This window comes from Rhea pennata, chromosome 23, assembly GCF_028389875.1.
Source record: "Rhea pennata isolate bPtePen1 chromosome 23, bPtePen1.pri, whole genome shotgun sequence".
NCBI lineage: Eukaryota > Metazoa > Chordata > Aves > Rheiformes > Rheidae > Rhea > Rhea pennata.
The window spans coordinates 6372200-6397895 of NC_084685.1; the positions used below are offsets into that span (position 1 = coordinate 6372200).

Here is a 25696-nt window from a genome sequence, read left to right on the forward strand (position 1 = left end):
GGAGCCACAGGAGCGAGCAAGACCTACTGGAGGAGGAGAGGAAAGAAGGAAAATCAGCACAACCCAGGAGGCACCAGAAAGGCGGAAGCGGTGCGGAGGGAGAGGGGCCCCCGTGCGCCCCCGCCACGGACCCTCCTCGCGGCCCGCGGTCACGGGTAATCCCTGTTCTCGGGGACGGAGGCAGGGCCGCGGCCAGCTGCCGAGCAGGCCAGCGGGAGTCCGGGGACCGGCGGGGGCGAACGACGGGGTCGCAGCAACGCCTGGGACGTCTGCCCGGATCCCGGCCGGAGAGCGACGCCGGAGGTCGGCGGCAGCGGGCAGACCGCGCTTCGGGGCTTTGGCTGAGACCGTGCAGCCCCTCACGCCAGGAATGGAGTCGGGAGCAGGGGGAAATCTGCCTCCCTCCTCCCCCTCCTCCTCCTCCTCCCGGCCAGGGAGGGGAGATGCCAGCCGGGAGCGGGAGGGGAGGACCCGGAGCGGCAGCTGCCCTCTCCCTCCCTCCCTCCCTCGGGTCTCCAAACGCGGCTGCGGCGGCTCTCCCGGAGGCACCAAAACCCGTGACCTCTCGCAGCGGGACGCCAGCCATCTTAGCGCCGCTCGCGCGGCCACCCGTACCTGCTCCGCTCCGGCTCCTCCAGTACAAGACGCCGGCCAGGCCCAGGACGTGGCTCAACACGAAAGCGGCCGGCGGCAGATAGGACCCTTCCGAAAGGGGCATCGCCCTCCTCCGCTCCCGAATCCCTCCGCGCCGAGGCTCCCGGGGCGGCCGGGGGAGCAGAGCCCGCCGCCGCTTTGCAAACTTCCCGCCCGCGCGGAGCGCGAACCTCTGCCCGCGGCGCCGGCCGGGCGCGGGTCCCCCCCTCCGCGCGCTCCTCCCGGGGCCCGGCCGCCGGGAATATTTCGGAGCTCGAGGCGGCGGAGGGGGTGGAGGGAGGGAGGGCGAGCGAGCGTCAGGCCGACCCGAACATCTTTCCTTGGCGTTGACGCGGTCAAACCTCCCCCCCCCCCGCCCTGCTCCGAGGGGAGACGTCATCTCCTGACTTTCCATTCCCGGCCCCGCAGGAATGCCGGCTCCGGCGGCCGCAGCCTGCCCAGGCGGGGAGGGACTGCGCCCGTGGCCGGGCCGGGCCTTGCCGCGGCTCCCGGGCCGAACCCGGCGGCCCGGTCCGCGACGCTGCCCCGGGGAGCGCAGCGGGAACGGGCTCGGGCACCGCCGCTGCGGCCTCGCCAGCCCTGCGAGCCGCAGGCGAGCGGCTCAGAAACGGGGCGGCGTTTCGGGGCAGCCTCCCGGCAGCGCGGCCCGGAGCCCGCGAGGGTTTTACGGGAACGTTTCACAGGTCCGACCGGGAAACAGAGCGAGTCCGATGATTATAACGCCGGGAAACCCTGCGCCAAGCAACAAAAACGAAGGCAAAAGGGATCGATGCTGAGCGAGAGGCTCTGCAGGGCGGGTACCCCGAACCTGCCCCTTCCCGGCCGTTCCCCAACGCTGGCACCCACGTAGACCCCTAGGAGCATCTCTCGTTACAGAGGCTGCCAGGCAAAAGGCCCGAAAACGCACCAGAACGGCGACGCTTTCCGCTCCGGAGGGAAGCGGGCTGCTTGCTAGGACTCCCCTCCGGTCCCGGGCCGGGCGCCGGGGAGAGCAAATCCTTCCGGCAGAGCCAGGGCGCCGGCACCGCTCCGCAGAGCCCTCAGCACGGATCTGGAGGCGGTTTTGGGGGCGCTGGGAAAGGCTGGAGGCAGGTTGGAGCCGGGCGGCCGCTGCCGGGAGCGCCGCGGTGCCCCCGGGCCAGCACCCGCCTCGGTCGCGTCCCCCCGGGGCGGAAGCACCGAGTCTGCGGCACGGGCACCGGCTCGCTCCAAGCAGGGGAGCGGACTGAGCGGGAAACCCAGCCCCAAAACCAGACTCGTACGGGTTTGGGCCCCCGCTAATCCCAGCCGGCCGCCGGCGTGCCCCGCACCCGCAGGGCCGCGGCCGCGGCGTCGCGCTCGCTTCCCGCCCGGCTGCACGCCCGGCCTGGAGAAACACTTCATTTCTTTCTATATTTTTCAGGAAAACCGAGGTTTGGGGGCTCCAGCAGAAAGCCCCGAGAGCCGACTTGCAGCCAGAACGGCGGCGGTGGCACCTCGGTACCGGGGACCTGCATCAGGTGGAGGAGGAAAGAGCAAGGAAAACGGCGGCAGGATGGCAGCAAGGGGACAAAGGAGGGAGGAGGCTCCGGCGGCGGGAGGCTCCGGCGGCTCTGCCCCGGCGACACAAAGAGACGCAGCAGACGCCCGGAGCGGCGCGGCCAGCGCCAGCCCGCGCCGGGGCCCCGCGGCACCCCGGCCGCGGAGCAGCCCTCCCCGCGCGCGCTCCGCTCCGCTCGACTTAACCCCGTTTCCACCGCTGCCTCCCTCCCCCCCCCTCCACCACCACCCTTAAATATTTATTTTAACGCGCCGCGTTTGGCGTAAGCCACGTCAAGCTGCGCCGCGCTGCTGCAGGAAACCGATAACGGCCGTAAGGCGCCCGGCTCCGGCGGCGCGGAGGAGGCCGGGGCGGGCGCCGAAAGCCGCCGGGGTTTTGCGCCGGGGCCGCGGCGGCCTGTCGGGAGCCCTGGAAAGCCCCGCGGCGGCGGCCGCCCGGCCCCCCCCCTCCCCGCCATGGAAACGGCGCCGCGCGTGCAAAACACACGCGGCTAATTTTAGCTCCTTGCAAGGCGGCTTTTGCAGTTACGACTGCCGCCTCGGCCCGAAAAGGAAACGGGCGGAGAGGCAGCGCGCGGCTGCTCCGGGGCCGCCTCGAGTCCCCGCGCCGCGGGAGCGTAGAAGCGTTTTTACGGATCACCTCGAGGCGCCCGTCCGGGCGGCCGCAGAGCACGGGCGACGCTCGGCGCACGCGTCCCGCAGCGCGGCGCGGAGCGGCAGGCGGCTCCGGCCTCCCGGTGCCCTCGGCCGTGCCCTCGCCGCGGCGCGGGCCGAGCCTCCCCCCTCGGCCGTGCGCCTCGCCGGCGGGCGAGGGTCCCGCGGCGGCGCCGGGCGAGGGTCCCGCGGCGGCGCCGGGCGCGCGGCCGTGCCGCCGGCCTCCCCGGCACAGCAGCCAGGTGGCACTGTCGAAACGCCGGCGAGAGCCGGAACGGGCCCGAAAACGCCGGTGGCGCCGCGAGCAGGCAAAGCCCGTCCTCCCCCTTCCCCAAAACACCCCGGGGTGGGGAGGGGGGGGGGGCTCCGAGCCCCTTCCCACGGGCCGGCCAGGCGCTCCGCACCCCTCGCCCAGCCCCGGTTTGGTTTCGGATCAGCAGCACCCGGGGAAAACCGGGGCCCTTTCCAGCAACCGCAGCCAGCCGAGCCTGGGAAAAGCCCCAGGGGCACCCGCCGCCGGGGGCGAAAGCGGCCGCGGGCCACCCCGGCGCTCCCGCGAGGCGCCGGCCGGAGGGGGAAGAGCCCGCCGGACCCGAGCCGCGGTCCTGCCCGGCCGGCACCGCCGCCGCACGCGGCGCTGAGCCTGCGGACAGCGGGCCTTGCTGGCGGGCTTCCCTTCCCTCTTCTGCTTGCTTCCCCCCTTTCCGGGGACGTTAAGGGCCTGAAGGGCAAATCCCCGTTATTGCGGCAGCAGCACGCAATTGCCAAGGAGGGAGAGGAGATGCTAGAGTCTGGAGCGAGCTAAGGGACGAAGAAATACATCTGCCAGCAGAACGAGCCTGCTCCAGCGCGGCAGCAAGGAGCACTTCAGCGTTCAAGCTCAGCACCTTATTCCCAAGGTGCAGGCAGGACCCAGTCCCCACGCAAAGCACGGGCAAGAAATCCGTGCGCTTCGTGCCCCGAGGCCCCGAGACGGAGGGGCCGAGCACGCGACCCGCACCGCGACTCAAAACCTTCCCGAGTACACGTGAAAAAGTCCGACGCTTAATCCGCCCTGCTGCATGACTGCACCTCTCCGCTCCTGTAAGCGTCACGGCTGCGGAGCCGGAGCGCCTCTGCCTCCCCCTCCGGGTCGCTAGTTCACGCCGCAGGAGTGCAAAGCAGATGCCGGCAACTCCCAGGGGCATCCGCGTTCAGCCAGAACCGGCGTTCGTTTACACTTTTCCCTGGAAAATGCCCATGCCCCCCACCCCCCCAAGCATGGCTCTCCCATGAACTGGTCTGGGAAATCTCAGGAGGCTTCTCCGAAACCCAAAACGGGCTGAACCCAAGCGCCGTCCTCGGAAACCGCCGTGCACGCGGCCGCGGATGGACGGACGGACGGATGCGCAGCTCCGCGAGCGAGAGGCGCGAACCGCCGGCAGGACGGACCGCGGCGCCGGCGGGCGAGCGGAGCCCCGCGAAAGCAAAGCGGGAGCAAAGATGCTCTTTTGTGCGATTTGGGGCTATCAAAAATAAGGCGGATGGAGGAGGCCCCAGCTCCTGGCGCGTCCCGGCGTGCCGAGCCGAGCCGAGCCGAGCCGAGCCTCTCCCCGGCGGCACCTTTCCTTTGAACCATCTCTTACCGCAGGTGAATCACCGATTTCTGCGTGCGCAGGCAAAAACCTCCATTTTTCTCAAAATACGTCACCGCCCGACGAGAGCGCGCGGGACGAGGCCGGGCCGTGCCGGGGCTCCGGGCGCGATCCTCCCTCTGCTCGGCTAACCGGGAAGAGGGCGGACACCTCGCGTCTCCCACCCCCAGCAGCCCCCCGAGAGCCCTCCCGGGGCTGCCGCCCCGAACCAAGCTCGGCGAAGCAGCGACAAGCCCGACGCGGCCACATCCGCCCGGCCTTTCCCCCGGCATCGCCGCTGAACTCGAAAGCCGCAAAAAGCCTCCCGCGACGGGTCGGCGAGGCCCCCCGGATCCCGCCACCCGGCCGAGCCGCTGCGCGGGAGGCCGCCGAAGGGAATTCTGAGCCGCGAGCAGCTCTGCAAAGGGGCCACCCGCTCCGCCCGAGGGCCGCCCGGCCCAGCCCGGCAGCGCCCGGCAAACCCCGGTCCCGCCGGCGGGACGTGCCGGCGCTCCGGCACCTCCGGCGGCAAAAATCCGAACTCCGGGAACGCTCCAAGGGAAGCGCCGGCGAGCCGAGCCGAGCTGCTTCCTCTTTCCAGCAGACGTCCGGGCACTGAAACAGCAACCGCGTGTCCAGCGCGACTTCCCTCCGCGGCGCCGCGTGGCCCGGGCAGCTCCGCGCCGGAGAGAGAAGCTGAGTTCATATTTTTGCCCCGGCACGAGGGTCGGGCGATGCCGGAGGGGAGGGACACGGGAGAGGATCCCAAGGATCACCTCGCTGCTGGAGAAAGAGGACACGCAGACGTGGATGGAGGGAGATAAGATGGTTTGAGGTCAGGCTGGAAACAAATATTATTAGCGAATGTTTTCATGCTGCAAAGCAAACAGCAGAGCTGAACTGCCACCTGGTCACGGCTTAATCATTCCCCAGAAGCAGAGCCGGTGTTAACCCTCGGGCCGACGCCTGGGGCTCCGCAGCGTCCCGCAGCTGGGAAACCGGAGCAGCCGCCGTCCGCAGCGGCGCCGGCGCGGAGCTCCAGCCTCCCTTCCTCGGCGCAACTCGCTTTTCGGTGCCCTCGATTCAGCAGCTTCCCGCGGGCCTTCCCGAGCGTGCCGGGCCCGTGCCAGACCAAGCGATCCCGCCGCTTCGCTCCGGCCGCCAAACGCCCCGCCGCCCCCCTGCAAGCCCAGATCGCCCCGGAGGCCGCTCGGTTTGTGCTGATGCAGCGGTTCCGGCATGATTTCATCGGCTTCCCGCTTCTCCGAGCCCTCCTCCCGTTCGTCACCCCTCCGAGGACGCTGGCAGCCAGCCCGCTCGTTAAACAGCATCAGGAAACTCGTGGCCGTTCACCCCGGCTTCGGGGAAAGCGCCGAGCCCCGCCGAGCCAGCGGCTACTGGTCGGCACGGCCCTGCCCGCAGCAAAGCCGGGGCGGGAGGGAGCCGGCTTTTCCGCTCGCTCGGGCGAGCGGAGGAACAGGGCGAGGAGGCTTTGGGGTGCTGGGATGGAGATAAGCGACCCACATCACGGGGAAGACAGCGGGGAGGCGAGGGGAGAGGCAGAGGACGATGCGCAGTGACAGGGAGAGGAGGCGGGAGCCGGCACGCGGCCGGGGACGCGGAGATGCAGCCTGACGCGGAGGCAGGGAGCGGGGAACGCGCTCCGAGGAGCAGCGATGCACGCTAGCGGAGGGAGAGAAAGAGCCGAGGCTTTCCGGAGGCAGGGAGAACCACGGGAGAATGAAAGGGAAGGGAAAAAAAAAAAAGAAAAGAAAAGAAAACCAGGCTGACAAGGAGGGGGCAGCGCCAGCATCCGAAGACAAGAGCCGAGCAGACCGACAGGGAATTAATTAAGTCCCAAGAAAGAGGCAGCGAAGTCTGAGCCTTTGTGCAGCGCGGAGGCCTCCGTCTTCGCCAGCGCGCCGAGCGCTGCCAGCCCGGGAGGGGGCTGCGTCCCCGGCCAGCAAGGGGGGCTGAAACCAGCCCCGCGTGCTGTTCGCAGCGCCGAGTCCTCGCTGCCCCGGCCCGGGCTTAGCTGGAGCTTCACGGCAGAAAATGCCGCGGGAGGAGGCTGCAGCCTGCTAAATCCCCCCCACGCCCATCAGCAAAGTGATGCAAAACGCCCGCGGGACCCGGCTCGGGGATAAAACCCACCCAGGGCAAGCAAAGAGCAAGGAAAAACGGTCCTCTCTCCAAGAAGCCACGGTGGGAAAACGCTCCCTCGGCGCCAGACCCGGGCTCCTCACTTGCTCCAAGGGCGAGGAGGCGCCCGGAGCCCTTTCTGCAAGCAGCCAGCGAGGTGCCAGGCCCAGCAAACGCCGGCGACCGCCCGGCCTCTCCGGCTGCGCCGTGCGGAAGGCAGCTCGGAGCAGCATCGCCGGAGGCCACTCGAGGCCAATCTTTGCACTTCTCACAGCAGCTTAGGAAACAGGAAAGCTCGGGGTGGGGGGAGGCTGCCTGAATCAAAACGCCTTTTCTCCCGGCTAACAAAAGACCTGGTGTCTCCACAAACAGCCTTGTTATTCTAACACGAACCGAAGGCTTCTTGGCAGCCCAGGAAATATGAAAACGTTAGGCTAGCGGGAACTATCCGCACTTTGTTTGGGGTGCGCTGGGCCAGCTGAGCGTTTAGACAGGGCTCCCCGCGGGCAGCCCACTTCAGCGGCGCACGGGGCCTCTCCAGAGCCGGGCTCGCCCCGGCCTTTCCACGTGCCTTTCCACGTGCCCTGCTCCGCAGCCCGCGGCTCCTGCCCGGGAAAGGGCTTTCCCCCAGCTCCGGACCCCTCTCCTCTCGCAGCCTGTTTGCAAACAGCTCTGCAAAACAGCAAATATAAAATAAAAAATAAAAATAAAAGGGATCGGGCAGCCTGAACGCGCACCCCACGGAAGAGACCAGCCGACAGCAAGCTGGCAGAAACTTTGTCCCCATGGGTGGCTTCACTGAGCCCTTCCACCGCCCCGGCCGGCACCCCGGCACAGCCCGGCAAAGCGGTGGCAAACCACGAGCCCGCTCCAGGCGCGCCACATCCAAAGCCCTACCTTAAATAAATGAAAATAAATAATAAATAAAAAGAGGTCAAAAAGAAAGGAGCAAGGGAGCCCGTAAACGGGGGCGGGCAGACAGCCCTGCGCTGTGATCTCATTAGCTCTCCCCAGCTAAGCAGGGCGAAACCTGATTAGCGCCGGGATGGGAGACCCGGGATGGGAGACGGCAGCAGCGAGGCTGGCGAGCAGATGGGATGCTCCACGAGCCCACCTGGACCCAGCACCCTGGAAAGCCCCACGCTCCTCCGAGCACGCTTCCAGGAAAGACGGGAGCTCGAGCTCTCGGCCCCGGAGCTGCGAAGGGAACCGGGGCGCTCCGGCGGGGATGGGGAGCAGGAAACCCCGAGCTCTTCCCGCGACCGAATCAGCCGGCAGCGCTCCGCTCCGGCGCCTCCGCGGGGTCTGGACGCGGCCCCCCGCCTTCGCTTCCTGCCCCGGCTGCCGCGCGGGTGTCACCAGGAGCTGTTTGGACAGCGGCCGCTTCCCAGAGGAAGGCAAACAATTCCTGGACGCGCTGCCGCGGGCGCCCGCGGACGGGAAGGGGCTGAGGAGCAGCCCGCTGCCCTCGTGCCGGGCACTGGGAGCGGCGGGGGCTCCCACGCCGCGTCCCACCGGCACGGGAAGCCCCGGTCTTCCCGCGCTCGCTCTCCGGGAGCGTGAACGTGCCCAGAAGCCGGGGCCGCGCTCCCAACACCGTTTCGGGGCCGGCTCCTTGCCGCAGCGAGCCTCGAAGGGTGGCAGCGGAGAGGGAGAATTTGGGATTAAAAAGAGGAGGGGGAGGGCCGGGATCTGAAACCTCTGTTCCCTCGAGACCCACTCTCCCGCAGAGAAACTTAATCCCCTTTAAAAAACAAATTAAATCATCCAGCGGGTAGCGTTTCTTTGCCTCTTTGTTAGAGCACCGGTGCAGCCCCGCACACCGGGGACGGGCGCTGGCTCCCGCCAGCCCGGAGGACGTGCCCACGAGGGCTCAGCGGGACCTTGCCGGAGCCAAAACCATCCCTGGCCCCAAGGAGGTCGTGCCGGGAGAGCCGTGAATTCACCGGGCATCGCCCGGCTCTTGCCGGAACCCGGATGCGGGGGGCCCCCACCCACGGCAGCGAGCCCGGATCGCGGCTCCCCTCCCTTATCGCCCGCGGCCACCTGGGCCGGTCCCGGGAAGCCGCCACGTGACGGCCCGAAAGCAACGGGGACGGGAACGGGGCACCTTCCCCGCGGCCGGTGGAGCTGCCACGGGGACCGCGAGGCGCCCGGGTGACCCGCTCCAGGATGCCTGGCCTTAGTGGGGGGAAAAAAATAATTTTTTTAAAAAAAACAGAGCTCTGCCGCCCCGGGGAAGCACGTGGCGATGCCAAGGTCAGATGCAGCACGGAGATTAGCCCAAGCACCCTGGAGGAGGCCCACAAGACGCTGAATTTTATCTGGGCGCCAAGTAAACAACAAACTTCAGAGAAAGCGAAACCATCCTTCCTCATGCCGGGGATAAAATTAACCCGGCAATAAATTTGTAATCAACCGGGTTTCCTGAGCCGGGCCCAAGGCTCTCGTCACCTCGGGGCCGTGACAGTCTGCTGCCCCGGGAAACTCGAGACAGGAAACTTTCAGGAAAGGCTGGGTGACCTATATTACCTCATCCACCCCCAAAACGACCTGCAGCTCCGGAGCAAAGCCAGGAATTAAAGGAAAAACCCTTTCCCCTCCACCGGCGGCTCCGAAGCCGGCGCGGGGGGAAGAGGCCCCGGCCGGCCCGGAGGGGCAGCGACCCCCCGGCACGGCCCCCGCGCGCGGGGCGGCCGGGCTCCTCGCCAGGCGCCGGCGGCTTGCCGGGGGTCCGGGGACCGCGCTCGCACGGCCATTTACACACGAAACGGCCCCAGCTCCAATATCCGCCGCTGCCGCTGCCTCCCGGGGGAGATGAACAGAGACGGCGGCGGCGGCGGGGGGAGAAGGGGCGGCCGGGCGAAGAAGCCTCTCCGGCAGCGAGCCCTCGCTTCGCACCGGCTGCGGCCAAGGCTGCAGCCAGCCGGGAGCGCGGCCGGGCGGCTTTCGGCACCCAGGACCGCGCGCCGCTACGGCCAGCGGCGAAACCTCGCGGCAAGAGGCACGGCACGGACGGCCTCACCCAAGCAGGCAACCACCGCCAACCTCCTCGGCGCCCCCGCGCCGCCGGGGAACCCTCCAACAGCCCCCCCAAAAAAGCCGACTGCGGCCGCGCAAAGGGCCCTCTCGCCTTCCCGCTGGATCCTTCAGACCTTCGTCCTCCTCCTTTCCCCTCCCTGCCGCCTAGATGGGGGCGCAAGCCTTCGCCACCCGTGTTTTCGCACCCACGCGATGACCACGTGCCCAAGCAGCAGCCGCGGAACGAGCAAGCGCCCCGAGCATCCCTGCTCGAACGCCCCGGGCTCCTGCCTCCATCCCAGCCCCGGCGCGTGCCCGGGGCCGAGCCCGGGGCCGGCGCTGCTCCGGCTGCCCCGGTGCAGGGGCACCGGCACCAGGCGGTTGGTCCGGTCCGGCCCAGCGGCACGAGGCTCCTTTCACATTGATTCCCGGTGCCAGCTGCAGCGAGGCTGCCGAAAAAATTTATGAAGGACACCGCGCCAGCGTAAGAAAGTGAATTATATTGCTCGCGGCCACTGTAACTCAGGCAGCTGTCAGCCCCAGAGCAGCCCGCGGTTAACCCTTTCCCGAGGCGGGCGGGGAGCCGGCCAGCCGTGCCGACGACAGCTCCCTCGGCTCGCTGCTGAATTAAACATTGAATTGATTCACCTTTGTTAGACGCCAGGATCAGCTGGTGAAGCCCAGCTGCACGGAGGAAGGGCTGCAAAAGCCGGGGGGAGTCGATGTGAACGTTTTTAGATGACGGACAACAGCATCCTGGGGGCTTTTTCCTTCCCTTTCCTCTCCACTGGCGCCTTCCATCCAGCAGGCAAATCCCAAAGCCTGTCCGCAGCGCTCTGCTCAGCGCTCCCGGCCCACGGGCCAGATTCCCGCCCCACTGCCGGAGCCCGGCGAGGGCTGAGCGGGAGCAACATCCCCTGCAGCATGAGGCCAACCGGGAGTCTCCAAGCAAAAGGCTCCTGTGGCAGCAGGGCAGGGGGGGAAAGGAGCATCCTGGAATCCCAAGAGCTGGCCGATCCGGCCCTGGCAGCCCTCGCCGGGGGAAGAGGCAGCCAGGGGAAGTGCCTGGGCTGTACTGCAACCCGAGAGCGAGATGCAACCTGCGAGATGCTTTGGGTGGAGGAGTCGAGCCTAAACAAAGCGCTAGAAGAAAAGCCACGGGATCCCTCCCGAATCCCAGGATCGGCCTCCGGTCCCTGCTGCCAGGGAGCCCTGGGCAGGCAGGGCCACCCTGCTGCCCTCCCCGTGCCTCTGCCCGCAGCCCGGCTGCTCCCCTGGCCGGCGCCGCGGCTGCCGCCGGCCACCTGGCAGGTCCCGGGTCAAGCAGCTCCCCGGGGAGCAGCAGAGGCGAGGGGAGCCCAGGAGGCGAAACCCCCTCCAGGCGAGGCGAGCGAGCCCCCCGCGAGGGCCGATTTGGATTTCCAGCGCTTTGCTCAACTGCTGTTTGCGAAGAGGCTCCCACCTCCCGCGCAGCTTGCCGGGCCGGGTTAACCATTGCCACACGGATCGCTTTGCACTCGCGCACACTGCTGAAAGTCCAAATAAAAGCCAAACCGGTAAAAACATGAAAAGCAAAGACCTCTCCTTGCTGCTGCAGCTGCCTCCATGGAAAGCCAGCTATTCCTCGGTCTCCCTGGGGAGCTGTTTCCCGATCGGCTGCAAGTGCTAGGACTCTGCCAGAGGCTCAGGAGAGACGCAGGAGCCCCCGGGATGCCCCCAAACTTGCTCCCGTCCTCCTCCCGTCCTCCGTTTCGCCTTGCCCGCGGCTCGGACGCCCCTGAGAAGGGCTCTAAATACCTTTCAGGTTGCTGAGCCCGTCCAGGAACTTCTTGTATTTCTCCGAGTTCATCTTCCTGCCGGGCGGCAGCCGGGCGGCATCGGGGAAGGCGAGCGGCACCGCGCCCCGGCGCCGCGCGACGGTTGCACTTTGACCACCCTCCGCAGCGCTCTCGGCCGAAGAGCCCGGCTGCACGGGGCCTTTTGTGCTTCCTTATTTGATGAAGTGCCTGAAAACCTCCCAGGGCCCAAGCCACCCCCCTTTTTGCAAATTAGCCGGGAGCCAGGGAGCGTTGCGCGCCCGGCGCTCGGCTCCCACCGCCCCGGCACCTCGCCCCCTCCCAGCCCCACGCTTTAGGTTTCAGGGATTGTATGTCCTGGGGATATTTCAGGCAAGGAGCACATTTGACTGATGAGGAAACCGGGAGGGGAACAAAAATGTCCAACAGGCTTGAGAAGGCGCACACCAGAAACTCGAGGAGAGGGAAAAGGCAGTTAGTAGGCAGACCCCACGGGTCTCCCAGGGGGACCACAGGAAAGCCACCCCAGCGGCTCTGAAACCCAGACACCAACCGGGAAGCAGCCACGAGACCAGTCCTACGAAGCGCTGGAGAAACGGGCTACGCGAGAGCCACGTGAGCCGAGCTCCTCGCCCGCCTCGGCGCCGGGCACGCACCGAGGCCCCGTGCTCACCACGTGCTCGCAGGGACCTGCACTCCCCCGCGCAAACGGTGGAAGAGTTACAAAACCAACAAGGAGATTTACTTGTTTTAAAGGAATTTCTGGCAGCAGAAGGCAGCCCAGAGCGATCCAAGAGGAACGCGGTCGAGTGCTGCACATTCCCCGTCCATAACTGCCCTGCAGTGCAACGCATATCCATGGGGAATTTAATGGGATTTTTGTCAAATTAAAAAAATAATAATAAGGTAATGCAAGCAGAAGCCAAATAAGCCACTGCCAGGAGCCCAGGCGCAGCAAGAGGCACGGCTGCGGAGGAGCAGGGCCGGGAGCCGCGGCCGGGGCCGAAGCTGCCCCGCGCGGGGTGACGGGCCGGGGGCACCCACCGCCCCGCGGTGCCCCTCTCCGGTGCCTGCTCCCACCCAGCTCCCCGGCTCCTCGCACCGGCTCTGCCGCGCTCGGGAGCCTCCCACTCCTCCCCGGAGCCTGCTCGCTCTTGCAGCCTCCTACACGGCTCTCCGTGGAGATGACTGATCGCTCGTCAGCGCTCGCAGCCGACTTCAGCAAACCCCCCGAGGCCGAGGAGCTCGCTGCCCGGGGGCCGCGCGCGCTGGCACGGCCCGAGGTAGACGGCGTTCCCGGGACCGGCCGGGCCGGGCTCCGCTCCGGGAGGCGATGCCGTCGCTGCTTGCTCAGCGTTGCCGCCCCCGGCGCTGGGAGTAACCGGCTGCTCCGAGGTAGAGGAAGGAGCGGCGTTGCAACGTGCTCTTCGCCCTGGCTTACCGCGCTTTTATCCTGCTCCAGCTCCTTTCCAAAAAGCGTTCGAGCGAGGCCTGGAGCCCGGCGCCCCGAAGGACCTGCCCGCCTGCCGAGGGGCGCTGCGGCGGGCTCCCCCCGGCAGGGACGAGGCCCCGCTCGGCGCGACGGCACCATCGCGCCCGCGAGCGCGCCAGCGTTTCCCGAGGAGCTACAAACGCGGCACAAACGCGTTCCTCGCCGAAGGAGCCCGGGCCGTTCCTCATCTTCGTGCGCGACGCGCTGCCGGCGGCGCGGGAGTAATTCCCGGCAGCAGCCCTCCTCCCCGCCGCGGCCCGGACCCGCGCGGGGCTCCTCCGCCCGGGCTTTCCGGCCGCGCTCGGAGGACGGCCGGGCCGGCGGCGGCGCTGCTCGGAGACGGACGCGCGCCTCTCCAGAGGCCGGCGCGGGCGGATCGGTTTCTTTTCCGACGTGACGAATCCCAAAGGCCAGCTGCCGCGTTTGCTCCCGACAGCTGCCTGCCTGGGAACCCAAGAGCCCAAATTGCTCCTCCGGGGACGGCGGCGGCAGCGAGCGAAGCAGGTGCCAGGTGCCCGGGCCTTGAACCACCTGATCCCTCTGGCTCCGAAAGCAGAGGACGGGAGAGGCCCATGGCCCATCTCCACCACGCAGGCACAGAAAGGAGAAGGCCCCCAGCGGGCTCCCGACCTCGCGGCTAGCCGGACGAGGGATTTTTACAGCCTTCGGCCAGCGGCTCGTGGTGCCCTGGACCTTCCCGCTCGAGCGCAGGCATTCTGCCAGGGCACGCGCCGCTCGGCGGGTCCCGCCGGCCCGGCTCTCCGCGGCACGGCCGTACGGGACACGAGGACGGCGGGGAGGCTCCGGGCAGGCGTCTCAGCGGCCCGCTGCGCCGAGGACCGGACCACGCCGGGCAAAAGGCACCAAGCGCGCGCCGTCTCCCGCAGCACCCAGGTAACCACCTCTAGAGGTGCCGGAGGCGGACGCGCACCCACCGCCGAGGACAGGGCAAGAGCCGCCAAAGGCACGGGAGCCGGCAGCGCTTTGCATTTCCTCACGTAAGAGCGAGCCCCAAGCGGGTCTCTGCGCCCCGATTTGTCCCAGTGCCTCCTCGGGGGACACAGACCCGAAGCCTGGGCTGTCCGAGATGGGGCACAGGAGGAGGAAGCATCTTCCAGGGTTCGGCGAGAACCACAAAGGCTTCCTGGCCCACGGGGAAGAGGACGAGAGAGAGCAGATCCGAACGCTGCGGGCCTCCGGGAGCTTCTCCAAACTGCTTCCCAGGCGAAGGAGGAAGGGCCGAGAAGCTCTGGGGACGGAAGGGGACAAGCGCAGCCCCGCGCGGCTCGGTCCCCGCCGCAGCCCGGCCTCCGGCGATGCAGGTTTCTAGGACCTGCTGCACAGCACGAAGCTGCCCCGAGCCCCGGCTGGATTTATCGATCCGCAGCGGCGCGGGAGGAAATTAATTCATCGCGGTGAGAGCGAGCAGATCCGATTGCTCGGGAGCGGCCAGGCGGAACAGCCACGGACGGGCTGCGCCGGAAATTTATATCCGCTGCCGGGCGGCCGCGGCCAGGAGCGCTTCGCCTGCCCCAGACCCGGCCGGGAAAAACCCGGTGGCCTTCCCGCGGCGGCTCCCCGGAGCGCTCCCCTGTTTGCCTCCCCGCGGGGCGAGAAGCAAAATAAAGTCGTCGCAAGAAGCCAAGTTGTCACCGCTAAAAATAGCGCAATGGAATTTTCCTCTGAAAAAACAGCTTCTTGCTGACAAAGGGGGGCTGCCGCCACCGCCGCCGCCGCGCCGGGGAAGGGAGGGAAGGAGACGCAGCGCCGCGGGGACGTCGGCGGGATTCACCGCCGCCGTCCAGCCTCCCCTCGAGCCCCTTCCCGGCCGTCATTCGGCTCAGGCGCCGAAAGCGGGAGCCGGCTGGGAGGCGGCCCCGCGGCGTTCATCCTCATCCCCCCGCTTCCCGGCGAAGGGGAAGGATCAGACGCGACCCGGCTCGCCGCCCGACGAGGCCGGCAGACGCCTACTCCTGTAAAATTACAATTAGCGGCCCGGGAGGGGAGAGCGACGCCACCGCCTCGGCCGCCGCTATCGATGACCCGGGCCGAGCCCTGGCTCCCACCCTCGCCCCGCGCCCTCGGCTCGCTTTTCTCCGGGACCCTGGCAACCACGTCAACTTTGTACCGCCAGAATGATAAAAGTAACTCTAAACTTCCAGGGAGGTTTGGGTGTCCTCCCGCCGGCCCCCGCTCGCAAGCGCGCCCGTCGTAAGGAGAAAAGTAGGTCAGGGACTCGCGGGAACGACCGCCGGGAGCCTTCCCGTGCCGGGGCGGCGCGAGCCGCGGGGCGCTCAGCACCCGGCCCGGTCCTCGCGGCGCTCACCCGTAAAGCGGGCACGGAGATGCTCGTCCCCTCGGCCGTCCCCGTCCCGCCCCACCAGTTCCCGCGCCGAACCCCCACGACAGGGAGAAAAGCTTTCGGCACCTCCCTCGCCCCAGGGGAGACGCCGGCTGCTCCAGCACGTGGCAGCTAGGAGAGCTGGGACAGCCGGATGGACGGACACGGTCCAACCGCTTCCGCGGCACGGGAGAGGAGCGAGAGCAGAACATCCAGTTCCTCCCAGTCCTTCGCGCTGCTCTCGCTTCCCAGCTGAGGGAACCTTCCCGCACGCCGCGCGTGGTGCTGGGCGCTCGCTCTGCTCCAGGCCGGACGGGGTTAAGGCACAGCAGGTCCGACGCCTGCCAGACCCGTTCTCAAGCATCCCGGCTCCCTCTCTGCCGGGGAACGCCTGGAATTCCCGGCCCGGGAAGGATCGCTCCAGCTGGCTTCCGAAAACCGCGGTCGGTCCCGCGTGCATGGACCACCTGCGCGCCCCGGGCGGGAGAGCCCGCGGGGGGACGAGGGGCGCCGGGAGCCCGCGGCTCCCGCGGCCGCTACCGTGCGCCCAGCTGTCGGCCTCGCCGAGGAATCCCAACATCTCCCAGCTCAACAACTGCCCTTTGCATGGGGAATCGAAGGCATCCGAAACAGCCGGAGAGGATGAAATATCGCCACGTGCCGCGTCCGGAGCCGCTCGCGACGAAGCCTTTCGCGCGGGTGCCGCCACCGCCGCGGGGCTCGCGAGGCAGTGCCCCCCTTGGGTTTAACCCCCTGCCACGCGCACAGGTCCCACCGCGCGCGAGAAACGCGCTGCGGGAACGCGCTGCTGCGGGAACGCGCTGCTCCTGCCCCGCTCGCAGCATCACCGGCGCTCCGCTTCCGGGGAAAAGGCCCGGAGTTCGCACCGTGCCAAGGACTTCTTCTGCATCAAGGGCAAAGACACGCAACCCTGCGGCAGCGACCGGGAACGAGCCCGCAGCTCGGGACTCGTTCATCCCTGCAGAGCCGCGCCGGCGGGCTCGTGGCGCGGGAACGCCTGCCCCGGGCCGGCGCGAGGGAAGGGCCGCGCGCCGGGAGGGCGGCACGGCTCACGGGCACGGCCTGGGCCTCGTCGGCACCAAGAGCTGCTTCTCCCTCCTGCCCGTGCGCTTTCAGCAGGACGGCGAAACTGCCCAAGGTCAGTGCAAGTTTCCCTGGCAAAGGAGCCCTTGCACATGGTTTCCTGGAGGCAAAAAAAAAAGAGAGGAAAAAAAAAAGCAAAGCACTGCTGAATTGCTAGGGCTGTAATCTACCACGGACCTTTTACCAGTTTTAATGAAAACAAAGACAGAAGCTATACCCTTAACTGACACGACTAGAAGTCAGCATAAATTTCCCATTTGGGCCAAAGGAAAGAGAGGGACAACAGCTCCAGGGCTCTGCAGCAGCAACGGCAAGGGGGAAGCAGCAGCCAGCCGGAGGGAGACGACGGGAACCGAAGCAAAGCCAGACCTTGGGAGCGAGGTGCAGGAGGGGGACGCGGGAGACCTGGCTCTGCTCCCACCTGTGCCACCGCTTTGCTCCCCACCAGGCTGCTGCTGCAGCCCCGGAGCTCTGCAAAAGCAAAAGCGGTGGGAGGAGACGACCAACGGAGAAGCTAGCAGGGTGCAAAACCCGCACAGGAGGCTGACGAGGCTTCTCCAGCATTGCACAAAGACGCCCCGCCACCCTCGGTCGCCGGGTGGGACCAGGAGCCGCGCTCCAAACGGCTTTGGCCCCGATGCTTTTCAGCAGGCAATTTCGACCTCACTGGAGGGAAATGGGATCAAACAGGAAATGAAAACTGGAAAGGCAGCAACATTTCATTCACACGGAAACAACAACAACAACAACAAGAGAGAAGTAATCGTGCCCTCTCGGAGCCCGGCCAGCAGCCCAGAGCTAACTGATCCAAATCTCTGATAAACAGGGGAAATTACAGGACAGATCGGACCTGGCGGAGCGGGGCCTGCAGGGACGGCGCGCAAGCCCGAGCTGCCTCCTTGCGGGCAGCGCGTTTCCCCGACCCGCAGGCGGACTTGTCCGACCCAGGCTCCCTCTTTGCGCCTGCCGAGCCTGCTCGTACCCCCGCTCCCATAGGGGAGAGGGCGCGGGGCAGAGCGAGTCCGTCCTCCTGCCCCTCGCGCCAGGAACGGCGCTCCGCTTCCCACCCGAAGCCTCCTCCGGCGCCTCTCCCCCAGGAATCACGAGGCTGACCCGACACGGACGCAGGGATCGCACCCTGGGTCCTGCCTCGCCGTGCCTGCGGCCAGGCATGCGCTAAGCACGGTCGTCCACGCTCCCAGCCCCATCCCTCGGGAAGTCGAGGCCGAAGGCTCTCCCTCCCCTGTCCCCCAGCCTGGTGGAATTTGTCCACATAGGCAAAAAATCCACCACTTGGGCTTGGGAAGGAAACTTCCCAGCTGATTAACGCAAACATCCTCTGCACTCCGCGAACGCTGCCTGCTGGAAAGGGCGCTGGCCGGGGGACCTCCGCTTCGGAGCTCTCCCTCTGCGACCCGGAGCCCTTCGAGCACCTCCGGCAGCGAGCCCGGCCCGCGAGCCGCCCCAGCAGCCGGGGCAGCGCTGAGCGGTCACACCCGGAGCTCCGAGCCGGCCTCGAGACGGAGCGCCGGGAAGGAAAGGCACGGCTCAAGGTCGGCATCGGGCAGCGACGCCGCGAGCCCGGCTCCCCCGGACGCCAGCAAAGCTCCTCGTGCCGAGGACGGGGGCCTGTACGGCATCGCCTCGCTCCTGCGCCCTGCCCGCGGGACAGCGGGTGCCCTCCCATCCCGCCCTCGGCCCGGGCGACCCGCGCAACGCTCCCCGGCCGCGGCGCCGGGCGGGCGGGTGGGCGAGCGCAGCGCCAGCCTCCGCCGTGCACGCCGCGACCGGCCCCGGTAATTACAGCTCCCACCGCTTTCCCAGCCCAGGGGCGAGCTCGCGCCGCCATTACACCCGCCGCCGCGCCTCCGCGCCCCGGCACCGCCTTGGCCCCGGGGCGGCGCTTGCTTCATCCGCCCTGGAAAAGGCGGCTGGCGTCGGGCGGGAGCCGGCCGCGGCGCTTGGCCGGGCAAGCGGAGCCAAGGTGCCGAGAGGAGCGGACGGCGAGGCAGGTGGGACGCGAGCCCGGCGCGGGGCTCGAGGAGACCGGTCCCAACACCCGCAACACCGTCCCGAGCGCCTCCCCGATACACCCGGGCCCCTGCGCCGTTTTGAGGACCTCTCGAGACAAGCGCGGGGTGCATCACGCATCCGCCAACCCCGTCCTACAAGGGCCGTCAGATCTTGTCTGCTGTCCAGCTGCGAGGCTGCTCGCAGAAATGATCCCGGGGAACATTAACGAGGACACGTGTGTCCTCCAAGACTCCTTCCCAGGACGGAGTCAACCCACGCTGCCTCTGGCCATTCCCACCCCATCAGAGCCCTTGGGACAGGGAAAGCAAGCCAAAGCCAAAGGTGACCTGTCATCCCCGGGGAGCTGGGCACTGCCAGGCTGTCCCCAGGGTGTCCCCAGCACCCACCCAGCACAGCTACCCAAGGAGAAGCCTGGCCCTGCAGCAGAGGCCGGGATCATCTCGCCCCAAACTGCTCCCAGAAGCCTTCGTTTCGGCCCCCGCTTTGCGATTTCTGAAGCTCCCTGAACGCCGAGGGGCAGGGCACCTCGCGGTGACTCTGCTCCTCGCCCTGGCGGGGCGCAGGGGTGGGAAGAGGGGAGCCTGCCTCCCGCGAAGCCGCGGCGGAGCGGCTGTGGGCTGGCAGTGACGCAACCCTCATCCCCGGCAGTCACGCTGCCGCTTCAAGAAGTTCTTCATTCCTCCAGAGCGACCCACGTCACGCCAGTCACGGGAGGTGCAGTGATTTCCCGGCTGCTTGGAGGGCAAACAAGCCGCGGGGAAGGCTCGCCGTCAGGAGATGGAGGCTCCTCTCGGCGCAGGGAATCAAGCGCCCGCTGCACGGCGCCGCGCTGAGCCCTGCGCCGCATCCCCGGGGCGCCGCGCCGACCCGAGCCGGACGGAGCCAAGAACTCTGTTTACCCACGCGGCGGCCTCCGCGGCGGACGCGCCTGCGGACGGGTTCGGCGACCTCGCCGCAGCCGGATCACGGACCCTGCCGCACTCCGAGCCCGCGAGCGCGAGCCCAGGCTCCGGGGCGCCCTGGGTCCGGGGAGCCCGACGCTGCCGCAGCGCTAACCACCCGCGCTGAACTATACCAGCGCCGCACAAAAGCGGCCTGGAAGAGCGGCCAAAGCACCTTCAAGCTGCGAGAAAGGCTGCAGTTCCACCCAACACGCAACGGAAGAAGCAAGAGGGCTTTCCTGGAGCACCTAAGGGCTCAGCAGAGGTTTCAGAGGGCGGCCAAGGGGATTTGGGCACCGCCCAGCGTATCCTCCCCTGCTGCGGTCTCCTGCTCTCCCACCGGTGCTCCTGGCCCGCGCTCGTCTCCGCTCCGGCGCTTGGCCACTTGTGCTCCAGCTGGCAGGGAAACACTGCCCCATACAGGAACCCAGCTTGGCGGCAGCACCTGGTCCCATCCCGCTGCCCCCCTCACTCGCCGGGGTAACCAGAGCCGTGGCGGCCCTGGGAAGGGCTACAGACTTCACCCAAAAGGGACAGGAGCTCTTGGGGTCCCTTATCAGGGTCCCTGCTGCCTTCTCCCAGCAGCATCATTCCTGCTGCTGACCCCTGCTCCAACCAGCGCTGCTCCTGCTCCCTATCTGCTGGGCACCAGCAGCCACAGCCGTGGTCCAGAGGAGCCTCCCCCCCACCACGTCTCACCCCGAGCCTTACAAAGAAAGCAGAAACCGGAAACTGAAGTCTCCTGCTGTTTCCACCAGCTGGATTTATCCGTTTTAGGTGTGTATAAAGGGACCTATCACCTTGGTATTCAAACAATGGTGTTATGACACTTCCAGGAGTCAGCAAAAAAAATATATATATATACTCTTTTTATACTTCCCCTAGAAGGCTGGAGTGATTTCTTCATGCTGGCATCAGCCACGGTATGTCCAGAACAGTCTAAACTTAGTTGACACAAATGGCACTCGTCTGGAAAGGAGATTGGCCAGAAACCAGCAGACAGAGGTCAAAGATTTCATTCTTACCCCGAAGTGTGAGCTGAAAAGGAAAAGGCCTGACGTGAATTCATACAAACAATGCTGTGCCACCTAAAAAGGGAGCGATGAAACAACGCGAGCCGTCTTCTGAACACTCAGGTCTCCAGAAAAATCTCTTAAATCTGCCACTGAAACAAGATCAAAGACTTTCTGCATTAGCTACTGGCAAAGCACCTTCCACTCCCAGCGTGAGTCACACCATGGCTACCTGCTGCCCATGCCAAAGAGCAAACACGGCAGGGACCAGCGGGGAGCACGGCCAGCTCAGGCAGGCACCCCCAACCCCACCCCCCGGCGCCTTTTCTCTCTGCACCAGAAGTGGCAGTTTTCCCAGAAATTGCACAAAAACAAAGACAAGACTGAAAAAAAAGGCAACAGCCCCAGGATGACCCCCAAAGAAGAACTCAGGAGCTCGTCCAGCTCCTGGAACCAAGGTCATGGTTTGCTATTGGGGCAACACGAAGACAATGACAATTTTATCCACTTCCATCCACGTTAAACTGGTTTTGTGACTCAAAGACGAGCAAGCTTTGAGGAGGGAAACCATGTGCCTTTTGGCAAAGCGAGCCTACTCCAAGCGCTGACAGCATGAGGAGGAGATGAGCTCAGGAGACATCATCACATGCTTAAGATGACAATGATTCGACTGCAAAGGCAGCAGAAACCCGGAGAGGCGAGGCAGGGTGGATCCCAACACCCCAGAAACACCGGCTTCACTCCCCTCCTGGCCAAAACAAATACAAGCAAAACAGTATCTTCCACCACGGGCTTGAGTTCCACCTCGGCTAAAAGAAAAAGCTGCAGAGATGCTCGTGTCCAGCCTTCCACGGCAGCCACCCCGATCCAGGGAACAGCCCGAGCGCAGCGGCTCCCCCACGAAGCCTCCTGAGCTTTACGGTACTCTCAGCACCGGCAAGCCAGGTCTCCCACGCGCAGCCCGGCACCGGAGCACGCCAGAGCCGCCCCCGCCGCGGAAAGCAGCTTTCAGCCCGGCTTCCCCGCACACTTGTCAGGGCAGTGGAGCAACCTCAGCTCCAGCGTCAGCGCTCAGCCAGCTCCCCTCCACGCTCTGCCCGCGTGATGAAGAGGAAGAAGGGCTTCCTCTCCCCCCCGCGAGGAGCCATCGGCACGCTGTCGGGCCCACCGGAGCACGTCCCGGCTCCAGAAGGCCTGCGCAGCCCCGCTCATCACCGCAAAGGAATGATGTTTATCTTTGCAGGATGGAATCGCAACGGCTGCTACCCTGCGTCAGGAGACGGCTACGTGCGGCTAAGCGGGCAAAGCTGTTCTGCCAGGAGCCAGGGGCTGGGCAAACGGGCTGGCGGCACCACGCCAGGGCGGGGGTCTCCCAGACGTGGCACCTGCAGTTACCGTTCTTATAGCAGAGGACAAGATGCAATGAAGGAAAAGAAAAGAGAGAGAGATGGGCAAGGCCAGGACAGCTGAGAGACAGGCTCCGTCCCACGAGGTCCAACGAGGCGAAGACCTGCTCTGGCTCCTGTGAACAGAGATGCTGCATCTCCTCTCCTTCTCGGAGACTCCTCTGGTCCGCCTCAACGCAGGAGGCCAAGGGGACAAGCCATCCCCGGCTGTCCCCGTGCGAGCACGCACGCACGGGCAGGCCGACGCAGCTTCGGCACGCTCCAAGAACAGCGCCAGGCTCCTTCCAGCCGGGAGCAAAGGCGTGCTGGCCGCGACGGGGGCCGCGGCGTCGGCTGCCGCACAGAAGCCCCGCGGGATCGGAAGCAACGAGAGAGCAACATGCAAGGAACCACGGAGAAGGAAGAGAAAGCCACGGGGGAAAAACACCGGCTTTCCTGACACCAGAGCTCCAGATTTCTAATCTCAACCCCCAAAAGAGCTGACTATCTAAAAGCAAGGATTTCACCGACTGGTTAACGTTTAAAACGCTCTGAACAGGGAAAACACGACCCGTGCTCTCCGCGTGCAGCCGAGGCCGAAGCGGCAAAGCGGCGGGCGGCCGCACCAGACCCTTCGTCCCCGCTCCGGCCCCCGGGACCGGCTCCGAGCTCGCGGCGTCGACAGGCACAGAGGCGTTACTCAAGGCACTCGGAGGCGCGGCACCGGGAGCTTTGCGGCGCGGCACGTCTCAGCACGCGCCGAGCCGAGCCGTGAAGCAACCGCGGCCGAAACCGCCCCGCTTCGCGCCTCCCGAGAGCCGCCCGCCGGCTTCCAGCCGGGCGGCACCGCGCAGCCGGTCGGACCTTCTCTCCGACCCGGGCCAGCTCCGGCCTCCTGGGAGCATCTCGCAGCAGGGGACCAGCCTCCCCCGGGGCGCCGAGGGCAGCCGAATTCGGAGGGTGCCGCAAAGCCGAGGCCGCGGAGCGCTGCGGCGCGCAGCTCGGGCTGCGCCTCCTCCCCCCGGCTCCCCCGCCGCCCTCCCACCTCCCGCGCTGCACGAGCCATTAGTCAGCCCCGAACGCTCGACCCAAACGCCTCCGCGCACGCGGTGGGGAGGGGGGTTGGGTGCACGGCGGCGGCGGGAGAGACGCGGAGGCCCACGGCCTCCCCCGTGCTCCCGTCCAGCCGGGGAGCGGGAGCAGCCCCGCGGCGATGCGCAACACCTACCCGGCACCCGGACCCCGGCCGCTCGGCAGCGGCGCTCCTCCTCTGCCTTGCAGAGGAAGTTTCATAAATAAAGAAAAATCACGGGGATCTGCCACCCGGGCAAGCCCCGCTCTGCAGCTTTGCGGCAGGTTTGCAGCCGGGGAACGGGCGCCCAGGGACGGCACCGGCACCGGGAGCCTCGGGCACCGCGCGGTCTCCAGACCGGCCCCATCCTGCTCCGCAGCACAGGCCCCACCGCTCACATTCGCTTTCAAGGCTCTCTTATTATTATTATTATTAAATACAGCCCCACTCACAGAGGTTTTCCCTACGCGTTTTGAGTGCGTATTTATGTTCTCGGCTCGAGCCGTGTCAAGCGTCGTCCTTGTGCTCCCGCTGGGGCCGGCGGCTCCCGGCACGAGGTGGCCGCGGGCCGGTCACCGGCTCCGCAGGGGGACGTTCACGGTCACCGCTCCCCCTTCCAGGCCAGGTAACACCGAGAGATCAGCTTCGTTTCGCTGATAAATCCCTGTTTTTACAGGATTAAGAGGGGGAGGGGACAAGCCAGTGGAAAACTTGTTCCAGGCAGGAAAAACTGAACTGTTCACAGTGGAAGGAGCTGCAGGAAGGGAAAGCAGAGACGGGGCATTGCACGTACCAACCCCAAGTTTATCACACCCGAATCCCCTGGCCCAGCCCTCACGGAGGGTCAAACAGCCTGGGAGAGGAGGGAGCTGTAGGAGGAAAAAGTCTTTATACAGCGTAAATACCAATTTCCCCTACATCACTAACAAGATCCAGCAGGGTATTTCCAGGTGACTACCAGCTTCTAACAGCCAACACACCTAACCCAGAAAGGAGCCTCATCTTTACCAAAAAAGCCTTCTTTTATCAGGGGAACTGCTAAATAAGGCCACTTACAACCTGAGCGAGGGCCCAGCCTTTGGCGGTCGAGCAGGGCCGGCGCACAGCATGCGGAGGACACGCCGTAATTTCATTTTGTCTTCTGGAACGAGGCATCGTGGTATAAACGAGAGCGTGGGATGAGAAGCTGGAGGACTCCACAGTTCCCCTTCCGCCCCTGGCATCCCCCCACCGCACTGGGCAACTTCCTTAAGCCTCGGCATCTCTACACCGGATCCAGCTACTCCAAAGCAGCTTTTTATTAATAAAAGTTTGCAAAGGACTTGGACACGCCGGAGTCACGCTATTCAGCGCCTTTCCAAGATGCCCCTCGAGAGGCTTTTATTCCCCACTCCCTGGGAAATGCAGCGGGGGGCTGCACGTTTCCCTCTCCTCGGGGACGGCTGAGTGGCCCCCCCTGAATCGCAGCGCTGGGGAATCCATTATTTCCCTTTCTCCGCATGCAAAAAGGAAAAGGAAACGTCCCTGGCGAGCGCCCGGCTGCCCCGGGCTCAGCCATCGGCGTTTCGGGAGACTTGGCTGCCAAACTCGCGGAGCAGAGCCACGGCGCGCGAGGAGCCCTCTGGGGCCGAAATCCGGGCTCCAAGACAAGTCTAGCGCTGCGGCACGGCGGGGAGAGGGGAAAAAAAAAAAAAAAAGGAGAAAAATAACACAAACACACGCAGCTCCCGGAGACGACGAGCCACCTACAGCAAAACTGCACACTCACTGCCGGCCCCGGCGCGGCCGCGGGATCCATCGGCCCCTCTTCCCCCGAGGGGCGCCGGGGGGGGGGGAGAGACGGATCGCAGCCCCCCCGCCCCACCTCCTCCAACGGGGGCGCCGGGACCTTGTGGCACCTCGGGAAGGGACGGGGAAGGGGGGTGCCGGGTCGTCGGGCGCCTCAAGGGAGGGGAGGGACGATGGGGGGGGACACAGAGACCCCCGACACCCCGAGCGGGGTGGGGGGAGGGGGGCGCCGGGCCCCAGTCCCGAGGCACCCTGACTGGGGATACTGGGAAGCGGTGGCACCTGCAGGAGGGGACATGGGGCACCGCGAGCGGGAGACACCGAGGTCCCGCAGGACCCCGACGGGGGACACAGAGGGTGCTGGGACCCCCTGATCTCCCGGTACCCCGACGGGCGACCCCCGGCACCTCAACCGGGGGGCGGGGTGTGTGTGGGGGGGGCGCCGGGACCCCCAGCACGCCGGGACCCCCAACCCCGTCCCGCAACCGGGGGCGCCCCGGAGCCCCCCGACGGGGCACCCCGGCCCCCGCTCGCCGAGCGGCCCCCCCGGTTCCGCCCTCCCCCCCCCCGGCGGGGCTCCGCGCCCCGGTACCTTTGTAGCGCTCCAGCACGTCCTCGTAGGCCTGCACGAACTCCTTCTCCTGGCTGCGGGTGGCCGGGAGCAGCCCCGGCACGTAGCCGGCCATGGCGGCGGCGGGCGGGAGGCTGCCGGCGCGGCGCGGCGCGGCGGGCGCCCAGGCCGCGGCTCCGCCGCTCGTTTCCGCCTCGCCTCGCCCCGGCCCCGCCCGCTGTCAGCGCCGCCCCGCCCCCGGCACGCCCCGCCCCTCCCCGCGGCACAGCCACGCCCCCTCCGGGGGGCCACGCCCACCGCGCTGGTCGGCCACGCCCACCGCCCCGGCGAGCCCGGCCTCGGCCTCGGCCCCGGCCCCGGCGCGACCCCTGGCGGGCGGCGGCGGCGCAGCGCGACGGACACGAGGGACACGAGGGGCGACACTGCTGCCCCCGTGACACTAGGGACACCAGTGACACCAGTGACACCAGTGCTGACACTGCTGCCCCCCGCGACATCAGTGATTCCAGTTCCTCCTAGTGCCACCGCTGCCTCCC

At 67.0% G+C, this 25696-nt stretch overlaps 1 protein-coding gene across 21 annotated transcripts in view; it reads right to left on the reverse strand.

Moving 5' to 3' along the window:
- Positions 1 to 25302, reverse strand: part of MACF1 (microtubule actin crosslinking factor 1) — a 145647-nt gene extending 120345 nt beyond the window's left edge. For 20 of the 21 annotated variants that reach the window (XM_062593789.1, XM_062593793.1, XM_062593788.1 and 17 more), the window contains exon 1: positions 616 to 718. In XM_062593789.1, the coding sequence (XP_062449773.1) occupies positions 616 to 718 (103 nt within the window). Of the gene's footprint in view, positions 1 to 615; positions 719 to 25181 lie in introns of those variants that run through there. The other variant, XM_062593776.1, reaches the window with a different exon arrangement.
- Between the last annotated feature and the right edge of the window lie 394 nt (positions 25303 to 25696).